Genomic DNA, 20,211 nt, shown 5'->3' on the forward strand with positions numbered 1-20,211 from the left:
AAACCACTTCTGGCGAACCAGAGCAGCGCATGGAAATGCCGTTTACCTTCCCGCCAGAGCGGTACCTATTTATCTACTTGCACTTTGACGTGCTTTCGAACTGGTAGGTTGGCAGGAGCAGGGACCGAGCAATGGGAGCTCACCCCGTTGCGGGGATTCGAACCGCGACCTTCTGATCGGCAAGTCCTAGGCTCTGTGGTTTAACCCACGGCGCCACCCGTGTCCCTAAGATTAAGTTATTGGGACATTATTTTGAAACTTTTTAAAAAGCATGAATGGTCACCATATTCCCTTTTGGATGCCAACAGGGCTTTAATCTTGGTTCGGATGGGGAATGGGGCACAGGGCACAATGCCTCAAGAGAGGAGGCACAAAGCTCAGTACCAGCCATGATTTCCAAGTGCTCAGGCTAGTGTGATATCTTTCACCTGTCATCACTCTTCTGTGTTATGGTCTTGGAAGTGGCCAGAGAAGGCACAGAATGTTTAGCTGCATTCATAGCTCTAGGATCATTCCAGGGTCACTTCAGAGGGTTGGAGTCCACCTCTTGGCTGAGTGATGCACATCATTTCCTGCAATGTTGCAATGTATTCTGGAGCATGCCTTTATGATTGCAAGCTCCTTCACTGCTGCATTTAAAATAAAACGTTGCCATGCCCAAGCAAGTGTGTAGTTGGGATAGGCCGAGCTGTGAATTGCAGCAGGGTTTCTAAACAGATGTTAGTCCACAAAAACTTTTTGTTAACTGCTTTGAGGTTTTCTACAATCAAGTGGTATATCAATTTTATGAAATAAATAAAAATAAGTCCCTTTTTATCTCTTTCTGCTACATACCTTTTAGTGCTGCTCTGTATGGTTTTTTTTTAAAAAAATATACTAGATTGGCTAAGCTCAGTTTTATCTTTCCCATTTATTTTACAGAAGGGAATTGAGGCTTGACTTGCTTCAAACTGGTGGCCTGACCAAAGGCAGCCACTCAGTCTGCGGTGCTGCAAGTGGGAAGTTCTTAGAATGATTATAGCGCAAAGGCATCCCATGTGTGGGTGCAGGAACAGAATTACTAAAAATTCAAAATTAAGCAGACATTTCAGTTCAAAGATCTAGTGATAGCATCATCAGGAAACTGTGTCCATTAAGGAACTATTTAAAATTTATCTGAAGTATGTGTGTTAAGAAAATACCAAATTTGAATAAATAAGAGATTTTTTTAAAACAAGTATGGGCCATAGGCAAAACTGGACCACTAGGCATTGTGAACCATCTATTTTAAGCAGCAGACCTTGAGTTTCATGAGAGGGCAGCAAATTGTTAGCTCTTTACTTTTATTCTATTTTTATTGCCAGGCCATATTCGCAGCATAAAGTTAAAGTGCTGTGATACCACTTTAACAATTTTGTCTTCCCTCAAAGAATCCTAGGAACTGTACTTTGTTATGGGTGCTGAAAGTTTTTGGGATACCCCTATTTTTCCCCACATACCTTTTTTTTTTTTTTTTGTCTAAGGAATCTCACTCTGACAGATATCTGAGAAATGAAGGCTGAGCACTAAGGAACCAAGTTCAGAGTTACTAAATATGGAAAGGGTGCAGTATGGCCATTATAACTCTCTCTGTGGATATTTGCTATAGCTCCTTAATGAAGCTGAGCTTGGCAAAAAGCCAGCCACAGTCCCGGGTGATTCTGAATGCGTCAACACTATACAGCCGCTTAGTGAGAAAGTCAGGCTCCCTTTGCTCCTCTGTAACCTAGGAGAGAGAAATGCACACCCATTTTACCACCTTTACCAAGGCTGAACTTGCGCAAGGATGTATGAAGGTGATACGGTTTTCGTCCTGCTTTTGATCACAACCATAATTCTCTGATGTTCAAGAGAGAACAGAAGCTGAGAGGTGAGTTTGATATTTGATTTGCACCTCCTGCTGAGACCAGAGATCATAATATGGGCTGGTATTATCTGGGATAAGCTAACTTTAGGCAATACAAATGCCAGTGGCAGTGGAAATGAGCTTTGGGCTTCAGAGGAAAAACAACAAGATAAGCTAATACCGCTTGAAGGAAGCAATAGCCCCACCATTCCTTTAAAAAACCTCTCTAACCTTGAGGAAGTTAATAATTATCACAAATTATGGTCACTAATACCCTCCTTTTTGGGTGTTGACCATATATGATTCTAGGACTCTTGAAGGAAACTGATTTTAGACCTATTTCAAGCAGGTTTCAGGCCTGGTTTTTCTGATATCCCTATTCAGGGAGAGAGACAGAGGGAATGCAATTGTTGATTCTGCTGAACTTCTCAGTGGGTTTAGATTTCATTTATCATTGTATCCTCCTGAAGTAGCCATATGAATTAGCAGTAGGAGGCACAATGGTGCAGTGTTTCTGTTTCCATTTGTGTCTGGTACCAAAAGGCAGTTCTGGGGAACTGCATAGCATTTTGCTGTGGGCCTCACAAAATTCTGTGCTATTTAAAAATCTATATGAAGCCACTGAGAAAGAACATCAATATGCAGGTGATGTTCAGTTCTGTCTGCCTAAAGTATGTACAGTGGGTAAATTTAGTTTGATTAGATTAAATCATTTGAGGAACCAGTGCTTCTAGTCTCTTGCCTACAAGCAGGACAGAAATGGAATCAGCGGCACAGTGGGATGGGAAACTTTTGGCCCTCCAAAGCTTGTTGAACTCCCATTAGCTCCAGCCAGCATGTCAGGGATGATGTGAGTTGTAACCCAACGTGAGTCAGGGGTTCACACATTAGCTACTTCTGGTGTAAACAGATAGTAGGCTGGAGGGTGTTGTGGCAGTAGGAAAAGGGCATCTGTGGAAAGATTTAACCACCCACCAGGTGTGCCGGGTTCGGCCCGACATTGGGGGAGCCCAGTGCGTGTGTGTGACATCATGTGTGTGGTGCAAGTGATGTCACATGGTGGGAGGCCCAATGGGGCCTGGCGCACCCTCCGAAAGGGCTGATGGGGCCTAGTTGCAGCCATGGGAGGGCCCGACAAAGCCCGTTGCAGCTGTGGGAGGGCCCAATGGGGCCTGACTGCGGAATATTGAGGGGGCCCAGCCCCCTCATTGAATTTTTTTGGGGGCCTCGCTCCCCATAGATGGCGTGCCAGCCACCCACACTCCTTGTCCACTGAAAATCATTCCCTTCTGAAGCTACTTTTCCTAATTAAAAGTAGGAATAAAGTATGTTCCCATGCAAACATGTGTAACTTCTAGTTTAAGGCCCAATACAGTGGTACCTCGGGTTACATACACTTCAGGTTACATACGCTTCAGGTTACAGACTCCGCTAACCCAGAAATAATACCTCAGGTTAAGAACTTTGCTTCAGGATGAGAACAGAAATTGTGCTCCGGCGGTGCGGCAGCACCAGGAGGCCCCATTAGCTAAAGTGGTGTTTCAGGTTAAGAACAGTTTCAGGTTAAGTACGGACCTCCGGAACGAATTAAGTACTTAACCCGAGGTACCACTGTATGTTAAAGGTCTGAAGAACTAAGAACAGTCACCTGCTAGTGCCACCTAATGGTAATGTATTGTAAGAAATGAGTTGACATTCTACCTAGCTGGGGTTTTAAAAGCCGTCATAGTTGTGACAAATTTATTGCTAATATTACCTTAATCTCCTGGTCAGTCATAATCTTTCTGCTTCACTCAGTCTACTTGGGCCACTATGTAGCTCTTTACCCAGCTTTTGTACCGTATTTATATTGGCTAGAAGAACACTGTATTCCTCCACTGTGGCATCTTATGTGCATCAGGAATATTTTATGAAGGATATGATGAGACTGGAGCTTCAGCTCCATTAGTCCAAGCCTTAGATTCTAAGGCTTTGGGTTATTGTACATGTATGTACGCATGCAACAAATTCAGAGCTAAAATACCCCAAGTTCTGCACTGTCATGTTACATTTGCATGTATTTGCTCTTCATAATTCATTCTAATTGTTCCTCTTCTGCGAATGATGGGAAATGATTAGGAGCTATAGCTACCTTCTGAGTCGTGGAATTTTTTTCTACGTCAGGCTTCTGAGGCCCCCTTTCCAGACAAGCATCTTCCTATTAAGAAGGCCTAGATAATCTCATCAGTCCCAGATGGTATGTCCAATGGCCAGGGATGACAGGAGTAGTCGACTCTACCCCTGCTCTTTTCCCTAAACTGTTCGTTTGATTTGTTTTTAATGATGTTTTTAATACGGCAACCCACCCTGGGACCTTAGGGTGACGGGGGTTAATAATTAATAATATAATAAATGCTATGACTTGTATAATACAGTACCATTCCAGACTATTATCTATCAAGGTAAACAGGAACAGTGATGATAAAACAAAAAAACGAAAGAGACCACACTCATTTCTGGCAAAGGCTTTATTTTAATTATAAAATGGCAAAACGGAATCCCCAGAAATGACAGATCCATCACTTGGACCAAGACTCTGCTCTCATACAAGAGCGGATTCAGGTTCCCCTGCCCACTGTCAGCCAGTTTAGGCTGCAAGTGTATCTATCCATTTACACACATATACATGTTTCATTTTTTATAAATACATGGGACTGAGTGGAATGCTGCGTGTGAACATGGCTGTCCTGTCTAATCGTTTTAAAACAAGCCCTTGACTATGGAATATCCATACTCAGCCATGTTAACTGGTAGGGGGTAGAAGATACAACTGGATAATTTATGTCCTAAAATGCAGCTTCTTCTAGAACTTCCCTAGATGCAGAGGCTCTAATCATTATTGCACACAAGTGAAGAAAGAGCCCACACACAATACAGAACAGAAACAGGCTCATCTCTTTACTGGAAACAGCAGCGGGGGACAAATTAGGTTCCATAATGCAAAAGGCATCAACTACTTTCAGTCCCAGTGAAGATGTCCAAAGCTGTAATCCTATATGTACTTGCTTGGGAGTAAGGCCCATTGAAATCAGTGGGACTTAGTTCTGAGTAAACATACACCAGATCACACTGCACATTCCTGAAACTGTGGGAAGGAAAGTGCTTGGAAGGGTGGTCAAGTAAGTTCCAGGACTTATTCCAGTTCTCCATCTGGCCAGATGCACCAGTCAGCTGGAGAAAGGCATGTAGGAAGGAATAGAATTAGAAGGAATGCTTATGATACACAAAGGTAAAAACAAACTGCTGGCATTTCTCAAGGTGAAAACCTAAAACATGCTTACTACAAAGTATGTTCCATTGAACTCTATGGACTCAAGTAGGAAATAAATAAGCTTTGGTTGTGGTTGTAGAAATGGAAGAAAAAAACTTAAGTATAGACTGTTCAGTGCTCTGGCAACCTTCAGCAGGATGGTTTTTTAATGGTTACTAGACTTGCTGTTTTTCTCTCCTACCACAAACCCCTATCCACTGCAATAAATGAGGGGAGACAAGTGTGTTTTTACAAGCAGAAGATGATCTATTGAAAGAACATTCAGGACCAAATTTACTGCTACCCTACTTCACACATAGAAATGGCCATCAAAACAGGTTTTAAATGCTACCAGCAGAAAACAGGAGGTTGCCAGGTGGCAATCTGGAGATCTTGTCCAAAGGTTCTGAAGCAGCAGAGGAGGTTACCCAATTCCTTCACCACTCTCTTCATCCCTTCCTTTACTGCCTGCCATTGGAAGAATTTCATACCAGAGAAGAGATGAATGGTGGTGGCATGGGGCAAGAGAGTAGCCTTTCCTGCTGCCTCAACCTAAAGGCATACACACCATCTTCCCAAATGGTAATCTAGCTGCTTGTTTAGGGTTGTATTTTAGATTAACAAATTATTGAATACTGCTGTATTTTAGGGTACATGTGAATATTATGACTGAGCATTAACAGAGTCCCCCTGTTCCTGGCATGTATGAACAGAAAATTATAGCTTTCCATTGTGCATCTTTCAGGAGCATTAATTTAGGGGGGGGGATCAGCCTATTGTTAAAAAAGAAAGGATATAGCCCTTTCAGAGTTAATTGGTATTCAATAATGAATTGATCATGCTGAATTTGGGGAAGGCCTTTATTAGGCAGACAGGGCATTTTCAAATGGTAGCAGCTATTGTTCCATAATGCTTCCTTGAAAATGCTCTTGAGAGGGAAGAGAAAAGGAGGGGAAAGAATGATCCTTTTGCTTCCGTTCCTGAATAGATTACCCTCCAAATATAATCTTCAAAAAATCTGGAAGACATGATGTTTTGGACTATATGTGACTTTTAAGCAGATGGTTCAGAAATGTACTTAGACTGACTGTGTCTCTTTGTTTGCAAAAGCAGCTGCAGGGGCTCCTGATCCAGATTGAGACCATGGTGTGGGAAAAGTTCCTAACCACTGAACAAACATGACATGGTCAGTCCAAGCAAATATTTTTCAATCATGTTCTTAAGACATGTCTAGTTTGAGAACCAAGCTCTCTCTTCCTTAAATAGTGGGTGATAATACTGGTTTTGGACTTCATTCCAGAGCAGCTATTATTTAGCAATTAACAGCCTATGTCTTACCTTAAAGAAATAATTGTGATAGAAGGTATGTAATCAAACAGACTTTTCTGTTTACATACTTTTCTGTTTAACATGGGCAGACTGCTGAGGGGGTGAGATCCCAATTCTAACACATTTTTCTTCACATAGGGCTAAAAATGATCTCACCTGACAGTGGAAAGAACATACACAGTCTCCAGTCAAGTTTAGGTATTGCAAGACTTGAATGTCTTGCAGTCACTCCTACCCAGAATTAGAAATCCGTTCAGTAGTTTACCGTAGAGATTACTGCCATAAAGGAACTAACCTATATTATCAAATTAAGACAGAAATTAGTTTACAATGACTGTTTTTAGCTTATCCCCGCCTACAAAAGAATTAAAAGAACATTCAAGCTTAGCACTGAGTATTAGGAACTTCAGTGTTGCAAGACTCACACCTTTTGGGTTATTTCTGCCAGAAATACACTGTAACAAGGGTAATGAAAATAAGCAAGTCTTGCGAGGAATGGCTTAGACTAGCATACTCGGTGCCACTCGCATTACTTAAGTTGTGCAATGGGTTTCCTAATCTCCACTTTCTCAGCAAGGGATATTTCAAAAGCACCCAAACATAACCAAGACAAAAACAAATTTAGTAAGTAAATATGCTATTTGACTTTATGATCATTTCCCCCCGGTAGCATTGTATCACATGCAATCCAGTAAATGCTCTCCCTGGAAAGTCTGGCGCACCATCTTGCTGTTAACGCTGGCATGAATGATAAGATAGGAATCTGGTACACTGGAGTTTAAAAAGTAAATGCCGTGGTGAATTGAGGCACTTTCCACCAGGTATGCTAGCTCTGTCCATTATGCCTGCTGAAATTATTTCCTCCAGGTGGCTGGATCTGAATAGAGTCGAGGAGAGGCCGTAGAGCTTGTCCAAAAGGTCTGAAGCCACAAGAAAGACATAAGGGATGGTTGGGGAAAAGAGAATTTAAGTTTTCCAAGCACTCTGAACACAAATAGGTTCTCAACTAAAATTAAAAACATGCTGCTTATTGAGAAGAATGAAGGCAAACTACTAAGGATGTTCCTATAAAACGATACATGAGCTGAGCCGAGCCCATGCCACTATTTCATCCATCGGCAAAACAGATGGAGTGTAAAGGAGATCAGCACAGGCCTCACTTGTAACACCTAGAAGTACAGTGGCACAGAAGCAATTCTTTGTCAAGTCCACCTTTAGGGCAGGGGGTGGACCATCTGTGTCTCTTGGTTGTAGCGGCATAAACATCTGGGTTGGTGTGCATTACTCAAAAACATGTTGCCATCCCAAACTACAGAGCCCCAGGGTTGCTTGCAGTGTAGTATTGGCTGCTGAAGCATAGAACATAAGCTGCATGTTGCTGTGGTGTCAGGTGCCTGTGAGCCTAAAGTTATGCCCCAGTCTCCACTGCAACAGGTATGGGGAGTTGCACCTCTCCATTTTGGCCACAGCTGGCAATGTAATATGCTGAGAATTGTGTTCCAGCATTCTCCCATATTGCAAGCCATATTGGGGAATATTTGTTTCAAACTGCATGCTGCATCTACTTTCCATGGCTATGTTTTAGATGAGCCTAGATACATAACGGGGACGCGGGTGGCGCTGTGGGTTAAACCACAGAGCCTAGGACTTGCCGATCAGAAGGTTGGTGGTTTGAATCCCCATGACGGGGTGAGCTCCCGTTGCTCAGTCCCTGCTCCTGCCAACCTAGCAGTTCAAAAGCACGTCAAAGTGCAAGTAGATAAATAGGTACCGCTCCGGCGGGAAGGTAAACGGCGTTTCCGTGCACTGCTCTGGTTTGCCAGAAGCGGCTTAGTCATGCTGGCCACATGACCCGGAAGCTGTACGCCGGCTCCCTCAGCCAATAAAGTGAGATGAGCACCGGAACCCCAGAGTCGGTCATGACTGGACCTAATGGTCAGGGGTCCCTTTACCTTTTTTTAGACACATAACAGGGTGCGTAACCCACTGAACCCTCTACAGATGTACTTTTCAAAGCAATGCAATGCTTGTAATGCTCGTGAGCTAGTCCAGCCCAAAGATAGACAGGACTGAAAACTGACAATACTCTTAACTAATGCAACTAACAACCACATGTTCCAACAAGTTTCATGTCCAAAGAAGTCCAAGGTTCATCTCCAGCCACCGCTAGGTTTCCACAGCTTTTTGAGTAAGTCACTTCAAAAATAACTTTGGTAAGATCTCCTACTATTGTTTCTCTGCCACCTGCCCCCACAATTTGTTTGTTTTATAAAGTAGCCAAAGTCCTAAAAGTTGTGATGGCTCTTTAGAGAATTACATTAACTGAGATGAAACAGTACCCCTTTTAGGCTTAAACATGTTACAATAAGCATGCTTTTTAGAAGCATGCTTAAACCAGCCACTTTTATTTTGATGAAAAAGCAGCCACAAGGACCTCAAACAGATTAGGGCCCTGCCCTGGTTTCCTGTGACAAATAACCGTCCCTGAAAGTGCTGTTTATTGCAAACATCACCTCCAGGGGCAAATAGAAGCCATGGAGGAAACCAACACAGACCCCCAATATTGATCGGGAACATGTTCTGGAATGGGGCCCTGCAGTTGCTTTGTTTTCAAAATACCTGTTATCAGATGCAGACTGCTTTTTTGGAAAAGGGTGTTTATCATAGTTTAGATCTTAGTGTCATTTGGTTGCAAGTCAGTCTGAAAGGTATATCTGTATTCCAAGTTAGTAAAATCTGTGCCATGTCCTCAGTATTCCTGAAAAGCCATGGCTGTTAAATTTGGCATCAATAATATGGATGTAATAAAAAAGAGGACTCTACTTACGTTGCAAGAACTTCAGATGGAAGGTCAGTGATGTAGGAAGGGATCTTCCTCCCTGTCAAGAATTGTGCCACTTCATTGCTGAATGTATTGCAGTTATGGTCAAAAAGGTTATAAGCCTCTCCTCTGTGACCCCAAGAAAAAGAAGTTCAGAAAGAATAATAATGAATGAATATAGCAAGACTGACCTCTTTCAGAGGGATTACAGGAATATGTGTGTGTGTGTGTGTGTAAAGCTAATTCACCCCATAACACTCAGACCTGTGTTAAGAGCAGCTATGCAGGGGGAATGTCAAATGGAAAAGCTAAAGGTGATATTTAACTTGTTTCCTGCTTGCAACTTCACATGAAATTGGCCTCTCTTCATTTGCTTCCAAATGTATATTTGCCTATTTGGGAATCTGGAATGGAAAGGCTACAAGCAGGAAATGAGTTAAGCATTCCATCCCCCAACTGCTTCTCCACTAAAAATCCTTTCTTCTCCAAATCACGTTTTAATACACAAAGAGTGTTGGGACTTCAATCTACGTGCAGTTGTGTATTGAAGTGCATCTCAGTTGTGTATTGAAGTACAGAAACTATTTAGAACTCACCATTCTAAGATTATGACACAATTCTATATTAAACTAACCATAACTCAATAGTGAAGCAGCTTGGCAGGAAGGGGCATGGGCATCGCTATCAACAGGAATTACATGCAGTCACCAGAATATTAGAATAGAAACAAAGCAGCATTCTCTCACCGGAATATAGATTCACCCAATGAGGACAAGTATTCCAAGAACAGCTCTTCTGAAACTTCTGAGCATCCCAGGTCTACAATAGAGTCTGGGGGCCCAAGCAGAGTCCCACCCTGTGAAGTGTATATGCAGGAAGATATTCAGACACCAAGAACAATTTACCAGCCTCCTATGGGGAATATATAATGCTGAAATATTTCTGCATTCCCCCCCAATTGCTTACATCAATTACCATATTTCCCAAAACACTAGTAAGAGCTTATAGCAGTCAAGTTCCAGAAGGACTCTTGTACATACTCAGTTTGGAGGTGGTGAACAGAAGGAAAAAGATAAACCAAATTTGATTCCTACTCTGTTGCCTACAAATCAGCTTTAAAAATTGTGGATTAAGGGGAACTTAGAACCTCAGTATCAGCTATGCAAGGAAAGCATTTCAGTTTTACTATACATTAAAATTACACCAAGTTTGATTGAATAAATGGTTTAGAGCGGGGGTAGGGAACTGGATCCTGCTAATGGCCTAGATACTTATCTTCCCCCAATCATGGACCAACTTTAATAGGTGGGTTGGGACATCTACCTGTCAATCACCTGACATAATAAAGACTTCAGGTGACTGACACATGTCAAAGTTAAAAAAGTTGCTGTAAAAAATGATTAGCTGATCAACGGTTAGAACAGCCTCTTTTCAATATATCCCTTCAGTACCAATGATTGGCACTGGGAGCACCTTGAAATAAGCTCCTTCTAACTAACAGTCAGCTGATTTTTGATTAGAGGGAGTCCCTTTGAAGTCTCTGCAGAGAGGAAAATGCTCCTAAAACTGGACCATCTCCTCTGCAGCGAAGGCTGTTTGAAGTGCTTTGAATACAACTTCCTTTGGAAATAAAATAAATGCTCCTTTTAAAAATGGCGCATTTATTTTTTCTTTCCAAAGGAAGCTTGTGCTGCCCCTTGTGGAGTGATTTCCATGTGCTAAGTACTGGGCTTGCAAAGTACCTTGAACCGCATTTCTGAAGTTCTGCCAATCAACTGACTGTTGGACGCCTGGGAAGCGCTGTGAAAAAGGTTGTTCAGCAGTGCCTGCTAGTCCCTTTTGTTGAAGCCCCATCTTTACCTACCCAACACCTGACGTCCTATATGACCAGGTGTTTGGCAAGTGGGTGTGTCTTGGCTGAAATGGCATCTCAGGCCAACTGAGGAGCCTGTGAGCTAGAGCTTCCCCACCCCTGCTTTAGAGCATGATGTACTGGATGCTCGAAAGCTGGCCATAATGCACTAAATATTCCAGTTACTTGCTATTTTTCTGAATGGGATACAGAAACAGATCAACAACAAAAAAGGGAAAAATAAGAGAGGAAAAAGTAGGTATAGAAAAGAAGTTCCAAGACTTACAGGTGGACAACTGGCGATCCCACCACTACCATAGAAGAACTCATCCCTGTGAACAACTATGGAAGTGTGCCTGAAGGGGGTGGCAAACAAGACAGGTAGAAACATTTATGTAGTGAGATACACCAGAGATTAAACATAACCAAGACTAAAAGTTACCTGCAGCCTCTAGCCTCATATAGTCCTATATCAATCTGTTTAGGAAGACTACTGAAAAACAAAAAAACAGATCCTTACCCAATTTCAGACAGCATTTTCTGTCCTTACAAATTGTGAAAATAATTAATGAGTCTCTAATCAAAATGCCTAGAAAGCATGTGAATGAGCCCTTACTCCAAAAAGTGAGGCACCACCATCCAGCATTGAAAGGACCATGCAAAGCACCTAATAACACGGCCTAATTTGGTGTTGCTACTTTCCCGAACACTCATGAAATAGTTTGTGAAGTACATAATTGTGGAAATGTTTTATGCTATGAAAACATCAATTAATGTTAAGTCTAGCTACTCACCAAATGCCATCCAACTGCTTACCTGCATATAAAAAGAAAAGCACCATCAGCAACTCAGTTTGCATGCTGCAATCTGTTACTCGCCTTCCATGGCTATCAATTCACATTTCCCTAGAATACACTTACACGTAAACTCATAACAGTGCCTTTCTAAAAGAAAAAGCAGGAAAAATAGTGTTCTCTCCCACCCTAAAGTTGGTATTTGATGGAATTAGGAATAGTTTGTGCCCTAATCCCTGGGTTTTATGATTACAGGGGAAGAATTCAGACTTTCTGAATAGGACAAAGTGCTAATTTTTGAAAGCAACATACTTTACAAACAGCTCAGAAGATGAGACATAATGCAAAAGGTCCTATAACTAATGTATTGGACTACAGATTTGCCAGGCTTGCAAACAGTTACTGGCCTGCAGTGCATATGAATGTCCAGATAAACCAGGCAGAGCAACTTTTTGTAAACTTCTGAAAGGTGGTTCTTCTCACTTCCATTTAGAATGACAATTACTAGAGAAATGGGTGGGACCTGGGTAGGCTGTGAAGTATAATGTGTAAAACTCTATCATGATGATTTATTGTAAATGTTAACCTTTCTTATAGTACAAATCATGTAAGTCGACAAAGTATTTATTCCTCTCTTTTTTGTATTCACTTCTGACCATGCAGTTTGGAGTTTCTGTATCTTTAATATTAACCTTCAAAATACATCAGGTTTGAATATAACAGTGAAAGTACATTTTTAAAAAATTCTAACCTGGGAAAATCCTAGTAATATTTCCCCCTGCCCAATTCCCTACATATTGCTGAGGCTTCAGTCCTGTGCCTGTGCACTTCATAGTAAGTGTAACACACATGAGGCTGCATTTAGATTTAGGATACTTGTACTGGCTTGATGGTAGAGACAGAGATAGCTGAAACCAGTATAAATTAAATTGGAATCACTTATCTGTGTGAATCAGTTCTCATTCAGTTACCTAGTGGCTCCTTTTAATCTAGATTTATTGGAAAAAGGAATTAGTGTATTTATCACATACAAATATACTTCCCCTGTTTCTTGGGAAAGAATGCAGAATAACTTGCCTAAGTCTGCAGTATAAAAGCAAAAGCCCAGCCTTAAGTAGAATAGAGTTCAGTGTGGGAGGTACTTATATTCCATGCAGGCTAAATCTGTTGTGAAACTTTCCTTGCTCATAGTGACAGTGCAAACTCAGATGTAGAGATTTCCTTCAATGAGCTTCATTAAGTTAACTCATTTTAGGATGCAAACTATTATTCTAAATTTCTAGTCTGTATGTATAAATGAAAAGCTTCTATCTCTGTAATGTTGTCCTTTAACTCCCCTGTCTCTCATAACTCATGACAGACCTATTGTCGAACAGAACTTTTGCAGTGAAATATAAATTTTGTAATGGAATTGCAGGACAATGTTATGTTCAGAAAAGTATAAAATACGTATGTTGCTTTTTGTATGCGAGCCTTCCTCTGCATACAGGCACATGTCTGAAGGAGTAATTTCTGGTAACTTTGCATACCCCTACTTTAATATCAAAAAGCAATCATACTCTACTTTCAGGTTGTGTGATATTCTTCAGGTTGTTCCTGAAAGTGTCCAGGAATTCTCTCTAGAAATGTTGGACACTTGTGTCTGGGTAGTGTTGGGGGTCAATAAACCGAGGCTGAATCATGATAAGATGGAGGTGCTGTGGGGTGAGCGGTTTCTGTCTCCAAAAACTAGGTGGACAACTTGTTCTGTGAGGGGTTGCACTCTCCCAGGTTCATAGCCTGGGAGAACTCCTGGACTCTTAACTTGTCACTGGAGTCTCAAGTGGCTTCTTTGTCTATGAATGCATATGCCCAGTTGGTTCACAAGTTATGGCTGTTCCTGGATAGCCTGGATTCAGTTGTCCATGCTCTGCTGACTTCCTGCAATGTGGGGCTGCCCTTGAAGATGGTGCTGCCTTGTTGGGAATGACCCATGACACAGCCTTTTGGGTGGCTGTTTCCCCTTTATGAAATGCCCTCCCTGATGTGTTTTGCCTGTTTCCCTCACTGCTAACATTCAGGAGGACTTTAAAACCATTCCTGTTTACTCAGGCATTTGATGGCTTAAAAATACTGTTCTTTGTAACTTTGCAATTACTAGCCATGTAGGTATGCTTTACATGTTTCTAAGTGTTTTAAATATGTTTTTAGTTTATTTTTAAATGTATTGTTTTACTGCTTTGGTGTTTGGTGCCCTGGACAACTATCAGAGATAGAAATTTAAGGAAAAAAATAGAAGGGAGAGCTAAGAATGTGATAAAAGAAGTATATTCTCAAACACTATATAACACAGTCCAATGCTTTGCTCCTATATTCTTTTCTTAGTTAAACTACATAAAAAGCACTACTTATAGCAAAGTAGTTAAAGTACTCTAGGCTTGTTAGATCTGTTATGACTAAGCATCTAGAACTACTTAATACCAGGAAGTAAATGATTTAGACCAGCAGCCCTTTCATCCAGACACAAACTCCTAACTGTTCTGTGCAATACTAAGAATAGTCCTTACTTCCTCTGCTAGCTTTCTCCTCCATGAATTAAGACAAAAATGTGCAAGGATAGTACTTCTGCAACAAAAGGTTTCCATGCTTATGGACCTAATGAATATTCAGACAGTTACTATGTTGGGGAAACAAATACCGTATACCAATTCTTTAGCCTAGAGGCAGGGCAGACTTTGTCTCCACTACCGCACACGGACAAGACAAGTGTGATTCGTACTACTGGGGGAGTGTACGTTGGAAGTGAGTGCAGATCCTGTACAGCATATCATCCCTGATACGTTGAAAGGGTATAGTTGCTGCTGTTCCTTAACGTAACCCCTGTCTACCCTCCACCTTTGAGTTGTGCATCCAGCCCTCTACCTCCCCTTTGGGACGAGAAAACAGAGAAAGTTGTTCGGATTGCGAACAGGTAAAATTACCACTTTCCCTGTTCCTTCGGGTCACCCTCCAAGCCCCGAAGAAGCCTCTTACGTAACCTATGTGTGCGGGGGGCGGGGGAGGAGGAGGAGGGCGCCCGTTAATGTACATAACACAGACGGCGGTTAAGGATCAACCACATCAACTTCCTCCCCACTCCCCGGCTGTAGGACCCCTGCCCGTCCCCTCCCCCCTCCCATTTGAGCCACCCCCTTCCCCAATAATACGAGGGCAAAGGCTTCCTCTCCCCCCACCCCAGGCATCATCTGACAGAAACCGAGGCGACGGACGGGGTCGTCTCTCCATCCCCCCCCCCCCGGGGCTCCTCTCACCGAGCATGATGGGGCTGAGGCGTCGAGCCATGCCCTTGGACAGGTCGTAAACGTAGAGCTTCACCGGGTGCAGCATCGGGGGCGAGTCCATGGCATTGGCGGAGGGCGACAGAAAGAGGACGGAGGGGGCGACGGGGAAGGAAGCTCTTGACCGAGGCCAGTGGTAACGGTGGTTAGTGGGCGGGGGGCCGGGGAAGCGGGGAGCCCAGCCGGCCCGGCTCCTGCTCCTGCGGCGGGTGACAGCCAACTGACAGAAGGGGACAGAGAAGATGGGAGGAGGGCAGCGGGGAAGGGAACGTTCGCCGCACGCATGCGCCGCCCCCACAAGGCGAATCCAGGTTGCCAGTCACGGCGCCTCTGTGAGGGAAGGGCGCTAGGCAGCCGGGGGGCGGGGCCAGGGGGCGAGCGTGGTTTGGTTCCATGTGGGCGGGCATCGACGAGGACAATGTGACCAGAGTTCTTCGGGGCGATTGGGTAGGAGGCGGGGAGAAGGGCGAAGCGTATAGCCATTCCCGAGCAGTAACAGGTTGCATAGTGACTGGTGGGCGGGGTTATTCAACGCAGGAGTGGGCAGGGGGCATGACTTGAGTATGTAACTGAGACGTAAAGGACCTCCGAGCGAACTTGAGGCTGCCAACCGTTCCATAGAAATAGGAAAGATGAGAGTATCGAATTCCATTGTCTGAACAAGGATATTCCTGGTTCCTTTAGGCTCTTTTCCCCCCTCCCCAGGAGCACAGCCCACGGAAAACAATGAATAAGTGTAGGATTCCTGTTCTTTCTCATTTATTTCGTATTACGATGTGGTGTTGTTGCTTTTCAGAGTTAATTGCCAAGTAGGCCGTTACATTTCATGTTGCATATTGGGAGGGCCCGCTAGGTCTGGAAGAGTGGTTTGTGGCCCTTCAATGCTTGCTATTCTTCCTTTCTTTACAAAAAAAATATACCCCAGCTTTTCACCATCAGGTCTCCAAGCGGCTTAAGTTAAAGCAATATACAGCGGACAAAATTTAAAAACAAAAACCGTCAGGATTATTGCAAGTTAGCGGATTTTAGAAGGCTTAGTTTTTCATTCAGAAAACTCTCATGCAAGACACCTTTCAAGCTACAGGAAGAGTAAGTTTTGCCCTTTCAGCTCAAATTCGGCGCTCAAGTTGCACTAGAAGCCTTGCACGCTGCAAGCGTTGCGTTTTAAAATGTTTTAAAACTTTTAGGCTGCAATCTGATGCACACTTACCCGCAGTAGTCTCACTGAACTCAATAGGACTTAACTGTGGGTAGATAGGGATAGGATCCCGCTCCTAAGAGACATGTTGGAAAGGGCAGGACACTCGCCTTTGCTGCTACTTTTGGTTTTGTGGGTGGTTCGCTGCTTCCCAGACTCAGCTAAGCGAAACTCCCCGAAACAATCATTTTGAATGGCTATATGCAATTTTAAGTGGGTGGGGGAAAGGAGAACAAGCTGTAAGGGAGCCCGAAGGTGAGAAGTCAGTGTGAATCTCTACTTTTTAAAGTCTATGGTGTGAGTATCGATCGCAGGGCTACGGCGGGCGTGTTTGGGATAAGGCGCAGCCTTCTTTCCCTTCCCCATTGGACAACTGCGCTGTTAGGGGTGGGGATTAGGCGTGACTGACAGATTCCGGGTTTAGTAAGGTGTCGGGGACGAAAACAGGCGCTCGGGGGAACTCAGGTAACTGCAGTTTTCGCGCCTGCTGTGCAGCTTTTCCATGTCTGAGGGGGGCGCCGCCCCCGAGCTGGTACACTTAGTGGCCGTGGGTTGGGAACGGACTGCTTTGCGGGAGCTAAGGAAGCTCCTTATTCTCTGATTTCTGCCTGCAGTAGGGTCCCAGGTCTTGTTCACACACACACACGTGCATATTGTCACGTGTTTGGGGATGCCAGATTTCCCTAAACTCCTGGATCCAGTAGGTGTCCGATTTTAATCTAGCCTCCTGAACTCCTGGATCCAGCAAGGGTTGAAATAGAAGGCAGGCCAGCTTCCTCCTGAGGAAATTGCCTGGGTGAAGGGCTGTTAAGAGAACAAAGGAAAGGTGATGAGCCATTAAGAAAGCAATGGAGAGGAGGCTCTGTGCCAGAGGCCAAATGGGTGGGGGAGCTTCCTCCAGCTCTCAGTGAGTTAGAAGGACAAAAACCAGAGTTGGGAGTTGGCTGTGTTGTGACCTAGAGGAAAAAAAGGTTGCAGGATGGAAAAGGCAGGGAGAAAGCCATTGCCGATTTCTGCTAGAAACCAAGGATATAGTTATGGGAGAAACAATAACCTCTGGGGGTGTTAATGCAGTGAACCCCTCCATTGTAGGCTCTGGTTATACAGTGGGACCTAGGGTTACATAGGCTTCAGGTTACAGACTCTGCTAACCCAGAAATAATATTTCGGGTTAAGAACTTTGCTTCAGGATGAGAACAGAAATTGTGCTCCAGAGGCGCAGCGGCAGCGGGAGGCCCCATTAGCTAAAGTGGTGCTTCAAGTTAAGAACAGTTTCAGGTTAAGAACGGACCTCCGGAACAAATTAAGTACTTAACCCGAGGTACCACCAAATGGCTTGGCTCCCGAACAAATCGGCTCCCAAACCTTGCAAACCCGGAAGTAAGTGTTCCGGTTTGTGAATGTTTTTTGGAAGCTGAATGATCACTTCGGCTGTCAGCATTATTTCTGGGGCCAATCAGCCAATCAGAAGCTGTGCCTTGGTTTGCGAACGGTTTGGAAGTCAAACGTACTTCCAGAATGGATTGAGTTTGGGAACCAAGGTACCACTGTATATATGTGTAAATAAAGCATATATCATAAAGACACCACAATCTCCGCTGTGCCTCATTTCCAAAAGGAAACATTAACCCTGAGCATAGCATCTGAAACCACTGGGATCTCACTCTGCTTGGAGATTGGAGTAGTGTGCAACAATATGTTTCTCCTGAGTCCCCCTCCCCACAACTGTCATTGTATTTAACAATGTGAAGAGTCTAAAACTGCCTTAAAATAATAGTTGTGATTCTTCACACATGTCTGATTTATTTTCAATATGCCAGTTTCTTACCATGCCACTGTAAAGATTAATGTGCTGGTTAAATGAATACAACAGAGCTTACTTGAATTTTCTTCCTTTTCTCTCTCTCTATGGCAGACCACTTATTTACTGATAGGTAAGTGACATTTTTCAAGCTTCAAATTACCTCCCTGCTGTAGTGCTGTTATGTAGTGTTGTATTTTAACTGTAAATTTGACACAGATGTAATCATACTCCATTCGTAGCTCATTTTATTCCATGGGCTGCTGTTGAGAGAGCCATTGTGGTACGAGATGGGGTTTGGGGATGCCAGACAGGGCCAAAGTGTTATGTGTGGGAAATACATGAACAGCCTGCGGACTTTTTTTGTGTTTGCTGAAAAGCAGCTGTGTAAGACTGCCAACTTGAAAAAAGCAACAGCATTCCTCTTCTCCCACCTACTGTTTATCCTTTCAAAGTCATGATTTTGGGGGATGCCTGGAAGAACATGTAATATAGTATATATACCTTCTTTGTTCATTCTCCTTAGCACAACGTGAAAGCCATGGCAGACTGGCTATCATACTACAAAAATGAGGAAGGTGAAGAAGAAGAGGAACAAAATGAAGATGTTGAAACAATTGGTAAGAATTGGTCTAAAGCAGTGGTTCCCAACCTTTTTTTGGCCATGCCCCACCTACGCATCTGTAAAATCCTGATCCCAGCCCCTGTGAAATATAATTCTTATTATTTAAAAAGTGAATTCCTATTCACGTGGAGGAAGCCTAAAAGGCCATTCACTGTTAATAACTCATTCTCGAATTGCCCTCCTTAAAAATCAAATTGCCCCCCTGTGGGGCGTGTATTGGGAACCATGGGTCTATAGGCTTGTGTGGGCTAATTATTTATTATAGATGAGTTAAAGCTATTTTAGCTTGCAGCTAATCTAGCACATCAATACTGAAAATATCTGGGAACCAGTACAGCTGAGCCAGTAGTTTAACTGGCATTTGTATATGTGAAACACTTTGTGGCATACTTATAACATTTTGCTACCGGTGCAGGATGCTAAGAAACCCGGGTTGGTTTTGCTTTTTTAAGAAGGCAAGTGCTTAGCCTTTGTGATACAGAGGTAGGTGAAAGCATGAGAGCACTGTCTGCAAAAGGCTGGTGTCACTTTACATGCTCTTAGAGTGGGCTGCTTTATGCAGTTTCTTGGTAAGACAAACACACTGACCACTGCAATACCAGTGAAAGGCATGATGAGTCGTGGTGCAGGCAGCCTATTGAGAAAAAGCAGTCTTCTCTTAGCCCACCATGGCTGTACAAATGCATACCCTTTCTTCTACATAAGACCACGTTTAATTGTGCATAGTCTAAAGAATGTGTGAGTTGTAATAAGGCAACATAATGAAGTACAAGAATTGAGTGAAATGAGAATGATTTGCATACAGGGTTTGACATTTTTTTCTCCGTAGGAGAATATAAATATTCAGGTCGGGATACCTTGGTTTTCTTAGTGGATGCCTCAAAAGCCATGTTTGATTCCTATGATAATGGTGATTTGACTCCTTTTGATATGACAATCCAGGTAAGATGACCCTTCAGAAATTTAATATTACATATTGTATGTTTTGAAAGTTCCTTAAATGTGTTGTTTGTAGTATAACCTGATAGAACTAGCTGTCAGTTCTGTTTTATGTTTTGGCAGTTGCCATATTATTCCAATTTTCTTAGGATAATGAAAGGTATTTTATGCAGAGAGAACAAAGTAATGCTGAGTTCTACTTTTCTCTTAAATTCTTTTCAGTTTATAGAAATTTAGATGAAAGTTGTGTTCTTAAAATTAAAAACCAAATCTGGGAGCAGAGCAACATTCTCTGGAAATGGTTGTCTTCTGTCTTCATCTATGGGAGAGTTTAAACACTTGAAAAGCAGGCAGTTGCATTGTCCCTGTGCTATGCTACAAT

General features: G+C 42.9%; 2 protein-coding genes across 5 annotated transcripts in view; one reads left to right on the forward strand and one right to left on the reverse strand.

Annotated features, from left to right (window-relative positions):
* Positions 1–1,742: 1,742 nt before the first annotated feature.
* XRCC6 (X-ray repair cross complementing 6) overlaps positions 1,743–20,211 on the forward strand; it is a 29,709-nt gene continuing 11,240 nt past the window's right edge. For 2 of the 4 annotated variants that reach the window (XM_081209532.1, XM_081209535.1), the window contains exons 1-3: positions 18,380–18,398; positions 18,792–18,885; positions 19,720–19,832. In XM_081209532.1, coding sequence (XP_081065658.1) covers positions 18,807–18,885; positions 19,720–19,832 — 192 coding nt within the window. In that variant the 5' untranslated portion in view covers positions 18,380–18,398; positions 18,792–18,806. Of the gene's footprint in view, positions 1,889–16,796; positions 16,930–18,379; positions 18,399–18,791; positions 18,886–19,719; positions 19,833–20,211 lie in introns of those variants that run through there. The other 2 variants (XM_081209533.1, XM_081209534.1) reach the window with 2 other exon arrangements.
* DESI1 (desumoylating isopeptidase 1) lies at positions 4,357–15,590 on the reverse strand. The gene is made up of 6 exons (XM_081209599.1): positions 15,240–15,590; positions 11,950–11,971; positions 11,442–11,511; positions 10,050–10,159; positions 9,310–9,432; positions 4,357–7,402 (listed from the first exon to the last, which is right to left on the reverse strand). The coding sequence occupies exons 1-6, from the start codon at positions 15,328–15,330 to the stop codon at positions 7,309–7,311; spliced, it is 510 nt and encodes a 169-aa protein (XP_081065725.1). The 5' UTR covers positions 15,331–15,590; the 3' UTR covers positions 4,357–7,308.

Source organism: Podarcis bocagei (assembly GCF_964188305.1).
Source record: "Podarcis bocagei genome assembly, chromosome: 10".
NCBI lineage: Eukaryota > Metazoa > Chordata > Lepidosauria > Squamata > Lacertidae > Podarcis > Podarcis bocagei.

Coding starts and splice junctions, on each gene's coding strand:
- DESI1 (XM_081209599.1), bottom strand. CDS start 15,330: ATGGACTCGCCCCCGATGCTGCACCCGGTGAAGCTCTACGTTTACGAC. Junction 10,160..11,441: donor GGATCGCCAGTTGTCCACCT/GTAAGTCTTGGA, acceptor TACACTTCACAG/GGTGGGACTCTGCTTGGGCC. Junction 9,433..10,049: donor TTGGGTGAATCTATATTCCG/GTGAGAGAATGC, acceptor TTGGGGTCACAG/AGGAGAGGCTTATAACCTTT.